General features: G+C 39.8%; 1 protein-coding gene across 1 annotated transcript in view; it reads right to left on the bottom strand.

Moving 5' to 3' along the window:
* The window catches only part of LOC126365886 (helicase SKI2W), a 155,122-nt gene that overhangs the window by 117,125 nt on the left and 23,750 nt on the right, over positions 1-14,247 (bottom strand). Inside the window, exons 6-8 of the mRNA XM_050008586.1 lie at positions 6,487-6,599; positions 6,082-6,313; positions 5,646-5,896 (exon numbers count right to left, since the gene is read on the bottom strand). Coding sequence (XP_049864543.1) covers positions 5,646-5,896; positions 6,082-6,313; positions 6,487-6,599 — 596 coding nt within the window. The remainder of the gene's footprint in view (positions 1-5,645; positions 5,897-6,081; positions 6,314-6,486; positions 6,600-14,247) is intronic.

Genomic DNA, 14,247 nt, shown 5'->3' with positions numbered 1-14,247 from the left:
AAAATTTGTATCTGGTGGTACGTTTAAGGTTTGTGCTTCACCGTTCCTTTTGAAAAGTAATTTGGAATATGAGTAGTAGCTATAGTCATGTAGATAATTTAACCAGTAGTGCCCTTGTTCATGACAATGGCCAAGCTTGTAAATTGCCTACTGGCTGATGTGGCAAGGTTTAGTTGCTGAAGCAACTTCTGTGTGTTAATAGTGTCTTCTTACGTTTTAGATCTAGCTGCTCATAGTCTAAGTGTCCTGCCCAGGGCACAGTGTGCAGTTGTGTGATCGAGTTGGCTAAGTGGCTTGTGCTGTCACAATTGGTCACGCAAAATGAGCCTGTGATTTCTTGATTCTTTTCCTTTTCCCTCTTTAAAGAAAAAAAGGTGGGGATGAATTTTTTAAGATTGTGGCCTCTTGTAAGGTTGTTGCCTTGCTCCTTCATTTAATGCTGATTTAACTGTAATATATTCATCACATTGGAAGTTAGTCAGTATTTGTGCTAATGCCAGTGAAGCTCGTTTTATGTCTTTTGGAATAAATTAAAACTTAAAACGTGTATCCCCTACTCGACTCAAGTGTTTCTACTCGAGCAGCTCCTGTCTCCTGCTTTCCTATCAATCACCTATAGAACACAATAATTCAATATACACCATTTTAGTTTGAATAATAGCCTTGGATCCCAGTCTTCAGCGTGTGCATGCACAATGCAATATATCTTGAATCCACATATCTGAATGACACCTCAAGTGGCAATCCATCATGAGATCACATTGGGATGTTGAGATTAGTTGGAGACCTTATCAACTATGCTCTATTCATAGTAAATCCAGGGAATTTAAACCAAGTCTGCTTGGAACCCATTCGAAGACTGATAGGAAAGTTTGCTCTAGTTAACAAAGGGGGATACCTTTTAATCCTGTATGACCCAGCAATCTTAGCTCTTGGAAAAGAATTTTATATGCTCTATGGCATCATTTTTAAATGAACACAGAAGCAAATTACAGTGAGTGACATGCTTTGAACAAGCAGTCTTGGAGGACATGTGTCTTACTTTTAATGTGTCAGATTTGTATTGAAGAATCTTCTTAGCAATTCTCGGCATTGTTGGTTTGCTTATGCTGATAATCCCAATCATATATTGTGATTATTGACTTGAATTTTCTGAAAATAATGCTTGAGCTCTTTTGACAAGTTCATGGGCCCTCATGATGCAGTCTTCAGAGTTACGCTTCCTTTCTGGTAAACTGGAATTTTTGGCACTGCATTTCAATGTCTTGGTCATTTTGATAATACAGGTGTTTACAAGATACAATTGATAGTACTGAGCACTAACAATGACCTATAGTAAAAGAATGATGTAGCAATACATTTAAATTTGTCTGTATTTTGGTAACACTTCCTGTAGATGCTTCAGTGATTTACGGGCTTCATGTTGGATAATGTTTGTGTAAGCTGCACAATATTACAACAAGACAGTTGCTTGTCACCTGCAGGTGCTTATTGACATGTTGCAGTGACTTTACAATATACACACTGGCTCTCTAGAAAAGATCAGGCACCAAGGGGTGGCGCTCTAACATCATTGTAGACAAATCTTAGAGGAAGACAACTTCCAGTGCCCCCTGCCAGAGAAATGAGCCATAGTCTTCACATGTGTGATGCAGAAAAAGTGCAGCTGCACGTCACAGCCCAGCATGCATGTGGGCAGTGTGCTCAGAAGCTGATTCCTTGTCTGTTTTGACTCTGATTCGTTGGTCAGTGGCTGAAGATGCCTCAATACTGCCAATACAGGTTCCCATGTCTTGCTAAATTGAAATCCTGTGTTTCTATTAATCAGGTCATTACTTATGCATATTTTAACTGCTTCTTTAACGATGGAGTCCGAATAGGTGGAGGCAGACAATATGATCATTGTCTCTCTGTAGTTCATGCTATGTTTCGTGGCAAGATAGTGTTCAGCAACAGCAGACTTTTGTAGCTGACACAGTTTGGTATGATGTCTGTGTTCAATACATTTATCTTTAACAGTGCACCATGTCTGGCCACTGTGTGATTCCCCACACTGTCACAGGAGGGCGGAAGACACATTTTATTTCATGTTTCTTGAACAGTCTGGGATCTTGGACACACCACCAACACGAGATACAAAAAGCACCCTTGTGGAGTTATCTGTTTCTTCTGAGTGTTCTTGAAGTTTAGTGCATGCAGGTTGAATTGGATAGTGAGACTGCACATATATTTGTAAGCCACTGCAGCACACCTAAGTAAGCACCTGAAGGTGATGAGCACCTCTCTCATTAAAATGTTTTGCAATTTTCACAACATTCTCCAGTGTGATGCCCGTGAACCAGTGAAGCAGTTATTACATCGTGAAAGTCTCAAACAGCCCAACCTGTAGGTATTTGGGCTCATTGCTTTCACAGGAACTGCAAAATCTATTGTTGTCATTGTTAAAAATGACAGCAGCTTGAAAACTGGGGTTTATTCTTGTAACTAAAGATATTTTTTGTCACATTTTGCTTACCTTTTTTTGTTGTTGAGTATTCAAGACGTTTAGTTTGAAGTCAATGATCTAACTAAGCAATGTATGTGACAAATGAGCTAGCTTCTAATGGCTAAATAAACAGTAAAAGTCAGTATATGACCAGTAGCTCGATGGGCCCAAAATGGAACATAACAGCAAGTTGTCCACATTTCCATGTATGGAGCATTACATGTGAAGGGCAATTTGAAGAAAGTAGTCTTGGTGAATAAATACAAACCAATATGACACGAGGTAGAGGATATGTTGTTAAACTGACTACCATACTAGACAATTCAGAGATCATTCTATCAAACGGACACACAAAAGTCCGTTGTAACGAATGCAACACACCCTTGGGTCAGGACATACATTCTTCTCTGTCTGAACATTTCTCTAGGCTCACAGGTACTGACCACTTCTATGTCTCTCTCAGTTGATAGGTGTCACTGGGTGCAAGATATGGAGGGCCATACGGTCAGCACACTGTTCTCCCAGCCATTGTCAGTTTTCATTACTGAAGCTCCTACTTCTCAATTAAGTAGCTCCTCGACGGGCCTCACAAGGACTGAGTGTACTCCACTTGCTAATAGCACTTGGTACAACTGAATAATCACCCTTCCGAGTGCTAGCCAGCCTGGCAGCTCTTAACTTCAGTGGTCTGGTGGGAACCAGTGTTACCATTGCGGCAAGGCTGTTGACATATTGTTGGGATACACTCAATAAAATTTGCAACTGGCATGCAGTGAGCATTTCCTCTCAAGGTGCAAGCCACCACTAAAGTCCAGATGAGAGGAAATTAACTGTGCACGAGGAAACTGAAGCAAGGGCAGCTCTCATATGTGAACCATAATTGTAAGCCCTGATAAACATTAATAAATAACTAAGTAGAGATGGAGCCTATCAATTACTGTAACGAAACAAGGGTTGTAAATAACATACATTCACTGACTGAGAATTCAAATAATAATGCTCAAGACGGACTAGGAGAAAATTAGTGCAGATATGAATATCAATGAGTAATAATCATGGGTGCCTGGGAAATACAGGAACAGAAGTGGTCTAACAGTAAACCGAATTGCTAACAATGTGTCCACTCTTTCTGGATGACTTTTAATCTGAAAAATTTAATTGGTGACGAGGATTGCACTGGAAGGTTAGTGAGTTAAGGAATGAGAACCCCAAAGAGCAAACTCATGGCCAAGAGGTCACCGTAAAGGAGAAAGATCAATACGAGAATATGCAATTATAATCCAATATGATTTTTGTATGCCACTTCACTGTGAAACTTTTCTCAACTGTATGAGAGAAAGTGAGGGGAGGCATGACCGGTAATGGATTCTGGCATGACACAGCCTATCTGCTCTCAAGAATGCTGAATGTCGAACCTCGAATGCTGAACCTCAAATGCTGTCTCTTTAAGGGATGCCAAATCTCTGAAGTCTGCAGCTGGAATGCCAGAACTTGTGATGTGGGGGTGTGAGGCCACAAAAAACTGCAGTTTAAGATAATCGAGGCTGCATCCCATACTCTCCCAATCAGAAATCTTCTAACAACTTTAGTCCAGAATGTTCAGCATCACATTCTGGCAGGCTATGTCTGCTGACCTATGGTAAATTCTCCTCCTAAAAGTTGGAAGTAGTGAGCAACCAAAAGCCATCTCACCAAAACTTCCTGTAAATTTGTTTTAGCAATGCTTATGATTGTGGCACTGGTGGCATGATACAAAGTCTTGGCTACAGAGCTGTCCTGCATCTCCCACAGCACAGCAAGATGGTATCTTTCTAGGTATGCAGCACTGTGCAGGTGGTCATGAGCCTTCAGAGAAACTCCTTATTCATATCCACCATTGCAGTGGGATCTGAGGGTGGGCACTGAACTTGCAGCTTGCAGGTCCCAGCCTTTGCAAGCACTGCTAATCCACTCAGAGGCTCATGCAGCCCTCAGCCACAAGAGAATGGGCCCAGGACTTCCTCTCAGGTGGCTGGAGTGCACTTGGGTGTCCCCCAGCCCCCCTCTCCCAAACTGTTGTGCATCCAGTGATTCACTGTGCCTATTGTGGGTAGCGGAAATTGATGGGCCACAATATCACTCCCCACTAACTATAATGTAAATGAAGTTAACATGTATTTAAGAATTAAAAAAAAAAAAGTCCTCAAAAATCATCACTCACTCCAATGGATAATACTGCATATAGATAAGATATTATGTAAGAAATTGCACTATCATATCAATGAGCTAAAATTGCTGGATGAAAAAGAGTGAAACGTGAAGCTGGCTGCAGCCTGGTGAGTTTCACCAGAACAAACCGAGATTTCCATAATCGCAAGAAACTGGTGATGAGCAGTATTTGTTTGGGATAACTCCACCCTTACATTCAAAAATTAAACTGCAAATATTTGCTACGAAATCATAGAAAATGTTTCTTATAACTCATTAAACAGACAATTAGTAAAAAACATTTATGGTAACTTTCAAGTCAAAGACAGATATTTTGGCCTTTAAAATATTACCTGACTGTGGACAGACTATGATAGCTCATTGATTAGTATAGACTATAAATATTTACCAGGTGGGTTGATAATGTTGATATCAATCTCTGTTAATATACCAAAATAACATGTGAAAAAGTTATGAGCTTTTACTTAGCCTGAAAACAAAATGTGAACATTTTCGTCAAACAAGAAAGAAAATCTACTAACAATTACATGTCAAGTAAACAGAATAAAACACCTGAGAACTAGAATGAACACCAATTGTGATTCTGAGAATAAATTACAGCAGTGGGAGCCATCTTATGGCTTATACCATTGGACATCACTAGATCGTGTGGGGAATGAAAGCTTGAACCAACCCCAAGATTTCTCCATGCTATGACATCTACTGCTCTAACTCTTGACATGTTCTGAATTACAGCACTTATCACTGCCACAGCCCAGTCCTATATCTGCAAGTTTCTATGCCCCTACCTTTTCTCTGTTCACTTATTTTAAAATCAAATATACACAACATGTGTAAAACTGTAAAGAAATGATCCACTCTGCATATAAACAATCATATATTTTAATTCTGAAACAATGTGATGCCACTCAGTAACTGAGAAATTTTTCTTAAAAGCAGTTGTGGAACTCACCCTCCTTCATTAAATTTACGATCTGCATCCAGAATTAAAAACCATGGAGTTTTCAATTTAGTGAAAGGTATGTGCAAGTAATGTGTTAAGGGTACTGGTCTTTTAAGAGTGGAGATTACGTAGATCTTCTTCTGCTTAATATTTCCAACCCAGTCAGCAAACTGAAGGGTATTAGGAACTGTTGCACTCAGCATGACAATTGTAACATGCTGTGGTAGTAATATCAAAACCTCCTCCCACACATAACCACGCTGCAAAATAAAGTGACAAGACATGAAACCCATGATTTTTTGTGTATCATACTTACAAATAAATTGTTCTCTTACTGTAATTATTAGTTTATAAAAGCTCACTTGTTAAGTATCTATCTATACTTTAACAATTCAGGAAATAGCTTACAAATATGAAGACTTCAAAAAATTTACAGAAAACTTACCTCTGCATCGTTTATATAGTGGACTTCATCAAAAATAACAAACTCAAGGTCTCTAATAGCCTCACTTCCATGGTAAAGCATTGAACGCAGAATTTCTGTTGTCATAATTAAACAGTTAGCTTTCTGGTTGATCTGAAAGTCACCAGTGATAAGACCAACATCCTGGAAGGTTTCTTTGAAATCACGGTACTTTTGATTTGATAAAGCTTTAATGGGTGATGTATAAACTGTTCTGGAAAGTAAGGCATAATTTTATGTGATTTTTCTCCTAATTAAACTATCATTTAAGGTAACTAAAAGTGTAAGGTTTCACAGAATACACAAAACAAATTGCACGAGGAGGTGTTTCTATGTTATTTATTTATTTATTATTTTTTTTCTTTTTTTGAGTAATACTGTGCTAACCGTGTCATATGCCGGCGTGATAATGCTATAGCATACTCAGCAACAACAGTTTTTCCTGCTGATGTGTGGGCAGCAACGAAAACATTTTCATGTCTCTCAACTCGGAGAATGGCCTGTAACATGGTACATGGTTACTTCAGAAAAATAACATACAATAATTCATGTTTAGAATGTTGTTAAGTAAAGAGCAATTCTGTAATGTAACAGACCTAGATTTGCCTATTGAACTACATACTACAGCTGATTACTAAACATCAAGATACATGATAAATTTGCAGCAAATGAGAATAATTTACTAGCTTGATCAACAATGATGGACCCCCAATCTGTCAAGTTGACTGTGAGGGTTATCCGGAAACTAAGGTTACAAGGCATGTAGCTTTAGCATGGAATGTCTGTGTGGGAAGTTGGTACCACTGCCACATAGCGAGACGCCAGTGGAAGGAACGAGCATCCCTAGCAATTAGTAGCTCGTTGATTAGTGTTGTGATGACTGTTAGAGATGAGCGTTCTCATTCCAGCTTCTGTCAAGTGCAAACTGCATGCTGTAAGTCTCTAGCTACATGCTGAGGCATGTATGCAACTGTGATTCACTGTGAATCATGTCAATGCAATATATGACAAAACGGGTAAGGAATTTCAATTTTGGAAGGACGGGAATCCATGATGAAGACAGAAGCAGAACACAATCTGTTGTGACTGTGTCTGCACATCCCTCATGCAATGTAAGCGTCGTTGACTTCATTTGGTTTGGATGTTTTAAGCCACCTCTCTCACTGCCCTGATCTCACACCCCAGTGACTATCATCAGTTCATTAAATTGATGGAACACCTTTGGGGATAACACTTTTCTGGCAACGATGAGGTGAAAATCGAAGTGAAGAACTGGCTGAAAAAAGATGGCAGGAGACGTCTGTCACACAGGAATTAAAAAAACTGGTCCCACAGATGACAAAATGTATTGAGGTAAATGCTGACTATGTGGGAAAATAATTCAAAACCTATATTACAATGCATGTAAATTTTCTTAAAATAATTTCATTTTTTGTACTTCAAAAAATTAATGTAACCTTACTTTCTGTATTAGCCTTGTATTAATGTGCTAATGTATTATTTCCCAATCAAAAACTGTTTTTCCTAGCAGTTGCAGTAAACTTATTAATAATCTGGAGTACAATTCAATTTGTGAACTAAAATTTTAAGTTTGATCATGTATGTCCTAATATTGTTGATATTCCAACCTGGAGTTTCCACTGTTCAAGAATGTCATGTAAGCAACATGTTCATAAAAATATGGAAATAAAAGTGTTACGCAAGTTCAGTTAATCAGTTGTTTAGAAAGATGAACAAACTACTGTCATAAATTGATCCTTTTGTTGTTGTTGGTATTGTTTCAAGGGTAAAGTGTTTTGTTCCATCCACCTTTCTTATAACAACATTACCACCTGTTTGTGGACAGGGGGATGGTTGCAGTTATTTATCATTGAAGATTTGGAATTTCTGGAAGGTTCTGGAATATTGGAATTCACTACAACATTCTGTACATGCATAAATAAGAGGACACTCTACTGAGGCAGGCAGTTCAGCTCTGTCTTTATTTTTGACTGTGCTTAATAAAGTCACTTTCAGTGTGAAGTGTTAATTCTTATTGATGTGGGTGTTCTCTCCTTCTGTAAGTGGTGGTCTTGCTCATTTCGGAGAGACCTCATCTTCCACCGGAGTTTTCCTGTGAAATGACTAATATTAACAGGTGCTGGTAGGTCCACAAACAACTACAAACTGGCTTAACTTTTGATTGATTATAAGTTCATACAACCACATAACAACATGAATAGACTCTCCTTATGGTTCTCAATCAAATTCAGTTCTGTTTTGTACATAAATGTCCTTAATTGCCAAATCCCATGATCATGAAACTTTGCCATGGGTTGAGCACTATGGCACATTGCACTGCTCTGCAGACTCTTAGCACCTGCCTGGTCTGACACCACAAGCAGCTGTCTAATGACCCCCCCCCCCCCCCCCCAAATCCCTCACCTGGAATATCCAACACCAATGCAAATGGAACCTATATTTCTTTCACCTATAACCATTATTAGTTATATCTAATGTTCCCTGATTCAACTCAACAGCCTTATATAGTAATTACCACATTGCTTGACAGGTATTATGCTTTCCATCTTGTGATCAAAATTCTCAGAGGTTTTCATTTATATATCTTTGCTAGATTTTCATATGCTGTATATGGCATGATGAAGAAATATAAAAGGTCAGTTTTGATGTAGTCTGGGATAGAAATCTGTTGTTGACCCGTGTCGCTCCACCCCTGATTTCTATAAACCATGAAACTCAAAATTAATACTGCAATTTTGTGTTTTTGATGTGGCTCTTTCCTACAGCCAGATCAGTACTGTACCATTACAAAACTTAAATAAAAATATTAAAAAAAATATGGAAGTTTAATACAGTATTACAAATATGTATCATTTTGCACACCAACCAGGTGAAACACTGTCAACATACCAAAAACTATCACTATGAGAGGAATAAAAAAACAGCAGAGAACACCAAATTAGTTTCATTACAGCTTGCTAACTGAATACATAAGTGTGAGGTTTTTGTTACACAGTTTCTCTAGATCCATTTTTACATAGCTTTAAAATGCCTGCTTGATGTATAGCCAAAGGAATGACAGAAAAGCGTAATGGAACAGTCATTGGTATTACAAACTATCTGTGGTACTATATCCGAACACCATCTGAAAAAAAAAACCCACAAGTCATTGTTATGGTGATCATTGTACAGGCTGGAGAACAGATTGTGACAGGAAAAAGCAGAAAGTGTAGGTGGTGAAACTTGTTCTGAAGGAAAACTATATGCTACAATTCTGCAGCAGAAACAATGGAGGTAAATCAGTTCTTGACTTCTGTATTATGAGTGAATTAAAGAGTACTTGACAAGAAAAATGAGAAAGCCATGGTATGTACTGTGGTAGGATGTACATCAATAAGATTAAAGAAAGAAATATACAGTAATAATAGTGAATCAGTAATTACTTTCCAAAAGATCTGTGCGAGCTTTCTGGCATTTCCACCAATAACCCTTGTCATCGTAACGCTGTTTTCGACCCCAATGCAAAAACAGGAGGACCACAAGAGAGACTCTCACCCCAAATCCAACTACTCCATCTTTCTCACCAATTCCCCACATATCCATTGTTCACATGGTTCATAGACTACAATCCTAATCACCCTGGATGCTCCACTGTGGCAGGTTCCACCATCTCTACACCAGTATTACTTGTGCAGGGTGATGCCAACTCCCTCAACACTTATATTCCTATGCCTACAACCTTCAAATTGCCAAACTCTCTCTCAATGTTGTGCCTGCTCCAGACCTGCCATCCTTTTTATACATAGTTGCTTATATCCTAACCAACAGCTACCTCTCCTTCAACGAAAAGATATACAAACAAATCTGTGGAATGGCCATGGGTACCCACATGATACCTCTATACACCAAAGCATCTAGATAAATCCTTTAAATCACCTTAGCTCCTAAACACTTGGTAGATCTGTATAACCTGGGATATGATACTTGATCCTCATTCCTCCACAGCTTTAACACCTTTTATTTCAATTTCTTTCATGTGATCCCTTTTAAAATAACATATGACCTTCCTGTAAGTTGGCTTCTACATCTGACGGATCTATAAAAACCAGTCTTTTTAACGTCTCCAAGTTTCACCCAGCAATAAATCAATTTTATTTAGTTTGATAATACAATACATTTTCAAAATGAAAGACACACAGTGAAGCACCTAAAACCTACTAAACCATCTTTTAAGGTACAAAACATTGAAACAAACAAACTGATTGAAATTTGCATATGGCACTTTGGGATAGTGCTGTGAGACATCTAACAATGCAAATGTAGTGTTGCATGAAAGAATGCGTTGTCACTTCCTTTTAAAAAAATTCAAGGATTTGCCATCAGCAGGTAATATGGTGCTCACTCTTTTTTGACATTTGAGGCCCACTACTCATCAAATTCCCTGAGTGTTGAAAAACCATTACCAGTGACATGTACTGTAAAACACTCTACAGCTTATGCAAGTCCATCAAGAGCAAATGCCCTGGGCTGCTCATAGAGGAAGTGATTCTGCTCTACAATAACCCAAGTCCACATGACTCTATGGTCACATAAAATCTAACAGCCAAATTCAAGTGGGAGCACTTTGAGCATACACCCAACAGCCTGGACATGTTGTCCTGCAACTTCCATGTGTCTGGTCTGCTAAAAAAAAATTTCACAGAGAAGTGCTTTAACTGGGATGATTAACTGAAGGGCACAGTGGAGGATTGGCTCCTGCAGAGCCACAGGAATTCTGGGAAAAGGGAATCCTTTGGCTCGTGAGAGAATGGGATAGTCGAACTGAGACTTCTGATGATTACTTTTGAATATAGAGTTCAATTATACCCACAGTGTGATTTTGTGCCTTTTCATGTGAACACCTTTCACACATGCAAAACAGTGCAAAATGCTCTTTTGAAACTCATATGCAACTTGCTGCAGTAAGCTCTCAGCACTTCTCATCTTTTTACACCTGCAGCACCACAAGGAGTGAGGAAAGCTGCAATTCATACCAGGAAAGCTAGTTTGGTTGAGCTAACAGCTAACCAATCTGTTTCAGCCTACATAAAACCTACCAGCTGCCAGCCCTTACATACCAAAATGTCTCCGCCATACTGTGTACGTATTTAATGATGGAGCATCTGTAGGGATAAACAATCCCTTATCCAGTACACTGGAAACCTTGCTGAAGAATTAACAGACAGGCACTACCACACAAACCAAATCCACAAACAGATCTCCCACACTATATACACGTATGTTCTTCATACATCAACCACATTCACTAAACATCTGCCAAGCAGCACAACCCATATTACCCAATACCACTTCAGTCTGGAAAACCCTTCATTATACCCTGAAAGGAGAAATCTCTACCCACCATTTATCAAAGTGGAACTCCAGTGCCCGCCCAATCTATGCAATTTCCTGTTCCACACTTATGTCACATTCATTTCCAACACCTTGCTATGCCTGTCATTTGTGCCTGATAGATCAAGGTATCAGATTCCTGACCTAGATATCAGAGGTAGGGTCACCTGTGTGAGTACATACATCGTAATGGTGTGAGCCAAGACAGGGGCTCATTGCTGAAATCTTATTACTTGCTGTAATCAGTTGGTACAGCAGTACGCCACAAGAGCTGCCTAGGAGCTGCACCTTGACTGTCTGGTCAATGACCAACAAAGTTATTGCAACCTGGGACACTTCGATGGTGTTGCAAAAAGTGGCAAATGTTACACCTGTGTTGAGTATCCGACAACAAGCCTACCCTGGTGCATATAAATACTGGCCATGAGGACAGGCTGGACATTGAATCAGCGAGTCATGAAGTTGGCGTCCACTGAACTGTGGGTTTCAGCTGTGTGACTGCTATTGCATATCAGTCACACTGACAGCAGCAGCAGCAACAGCAGCATCAATCACTCAATTGTTGTGTTTGTAAGTTACAGGTACTCAACAACAAGGTTATCAGTGCACATGCAAAAATTAAGAGGAATGAGTATGGTTAAAATGTAGAAAATGCGATAAAAGAAATAAAAAGCAATATGAGATAAAATTAAACTCAGTCTCTCCTCACCTCACCCATCATCAACAGCACAATCACACTAGACCACATTGTGTTAGATCACATTTAAATGATCAGATGTTCTAAAATGTTAATTAAAACACAAGATAGGAGGAAAACTAAAATAGCTTCACAGGAATAAAAAGGATTGTGCCCTATGTGAAGCTGGCTGAGGAGGACTTCACTCTGTCAGCATGGATGGAAGGAGATAGCTGTGGTTGAGTTGAGGACTTTGCCAGATGCAGTTTATTGTCCGTTGTTTCCTGCCACTCTTCTTTTCACTGATGCAGACTCTGTACCTCAACAACAGGGTGATAGCATGGCACATGGAATGACATGCCACCTTGGCTGCAACATCCGCCATTTTGTTCCCCCATACTCATGTGCCCTGGCATCCAGCAGAAAGACACCTCTTTCCTAGCCTTTGTAAATGGAAAAGGATGTTCTGGGTATCCTGAACTATTACATCTGCTAGAAATATCATATTACAAAACATGTGCACGAGGGCAACCTCTCCTGCACCGCTCTCTAGCAAAAATTACACTGGGCCTCTGCAGTAACCAGTATGACAATCAGTTAATACCCTGGATTTGGGCCTGTACTTACCCAACGTAAAGTGACTGCAACTCAAACTTCATGTAGATCCCAAATAGCCTCGTTACTCATGGATGACTGGAGAGAAGGCATACTATAGCTGGACAAGCAACAATATGGTATGCTGCTGAATTTGGAGCAACGAGGATCTTATATGCTTTACACATCATAAGGTGTTGCGGCCAGATGGTGAGTGGCAGTTCCCCATCCTCAGCATAGATACTGGGTATGGACCTGATTCTTTAAACACCCATGACCAACCTGATCGTGTCATGGAGCGCAGTGTCAGCGACCTCCATGTAAGAACGTATCACTGACCTGTATACTGTGCACCCTTAGTCTAACAGCAATCTCACAAAAGCCCTATGAAAGTGGAGTTGCTATTGCCGCTAAGACACTCTAAGATATTCAATGCTTTCTGGATCCTTGCCTTCTTATCGTTTAAGTGTGGTAACTGTGACAGTTTGGAATAAAAATGAGACCCAGAAACCTCACGAGACTTTGAAAGGTAGAACTTTAAATAATTAATGGAAAATCTTATATAAAGATGTGAAACAAATACTAACAAAGAGATAGAGGGGCTGGCCAGTACTTACCTCAGCTCAGTACAGCCGATAGATACACAAAAAACAACCGAAAATTTAAGTTCCTAGCTTTCGGAATAAATGTTCCTTCATCAGGGAGGAGAGAGGGGAAAGAAAGGGAAGAAAGGAAAGTGGATTTAGTTACTCACAACCCAGGTTATAAAGCAACAGGGAAAGGAAAACAGGGAGGGTAGCAAGGATGGAGGCATGGTTGTCAGAGGGAAGCCAAAGATATTCTACTGGAGGTACTGTGCCAGCTACAAACCAAAGAGGATGCATACAGAAGCAAAGAGATATATAGTATAAAGATGTAGGATGAAAAGATGCATGAATAGCTAAAGAGGAAAGGGAAAGAGGAGAAGACTGAAGAGTAAATGGGAGTGAGGTTGGTTAACGTAGGTTCAGTCCAGGGGGATGGCGGGATGAAAGGATGTGTTGGAGTGCAAGTTCCCATCTCCGCAGTTTAGAGGGACTGGTGTTGGGTGGCTGTGCAGTGCAGGCATGTCAGCTGATAAATGACAACAACTAAACTGGCTGAGCGAATGAACGGACACAGATGAACTGTCCGCCTAGGAGATGTCCAATACCCAGTAGCGGAGCATGCCCTCCAGCATAATTCTAGGGACCTAGGAACCTGCTACACCGTATGTGCCATTTGGCTTCTCCCACCCAACACCAGTCCCTCTGAACTGCGCAGATGGGAACTTGCACTCCAACACATCCTTTCATCCCGCCATCCCCCTGGACTGAACCTACGTTAACCAACCTCACTCCCATTTACTCTTCAGTCTTCTCCTCTTTCCCTTTCCTCTTTAGCCATTCATGAATCTTTTCATCCTACATCTTTATACTACATATCTCTTTACTTCTGTATGCATCCTC

This window comes from Schistocerca gregaria, chromosome 4 (genome assembly GCF_023897955.1).
Source record: "Schistocerca gregaria isolate iqSchGreg1 chromosome 4, iqSchGreg1.2, whole genome shotgun sequence".
Taxonomy (NCBI): Eukaryota; Metazoa; Arthropoda; class Insecta; order Orthoptera; family Acrididae; genus Schistocerca; species Schistocerca gregaria.
This window is presented reverse-complemented; position numbering and strand designations above follow the sequence as displayed.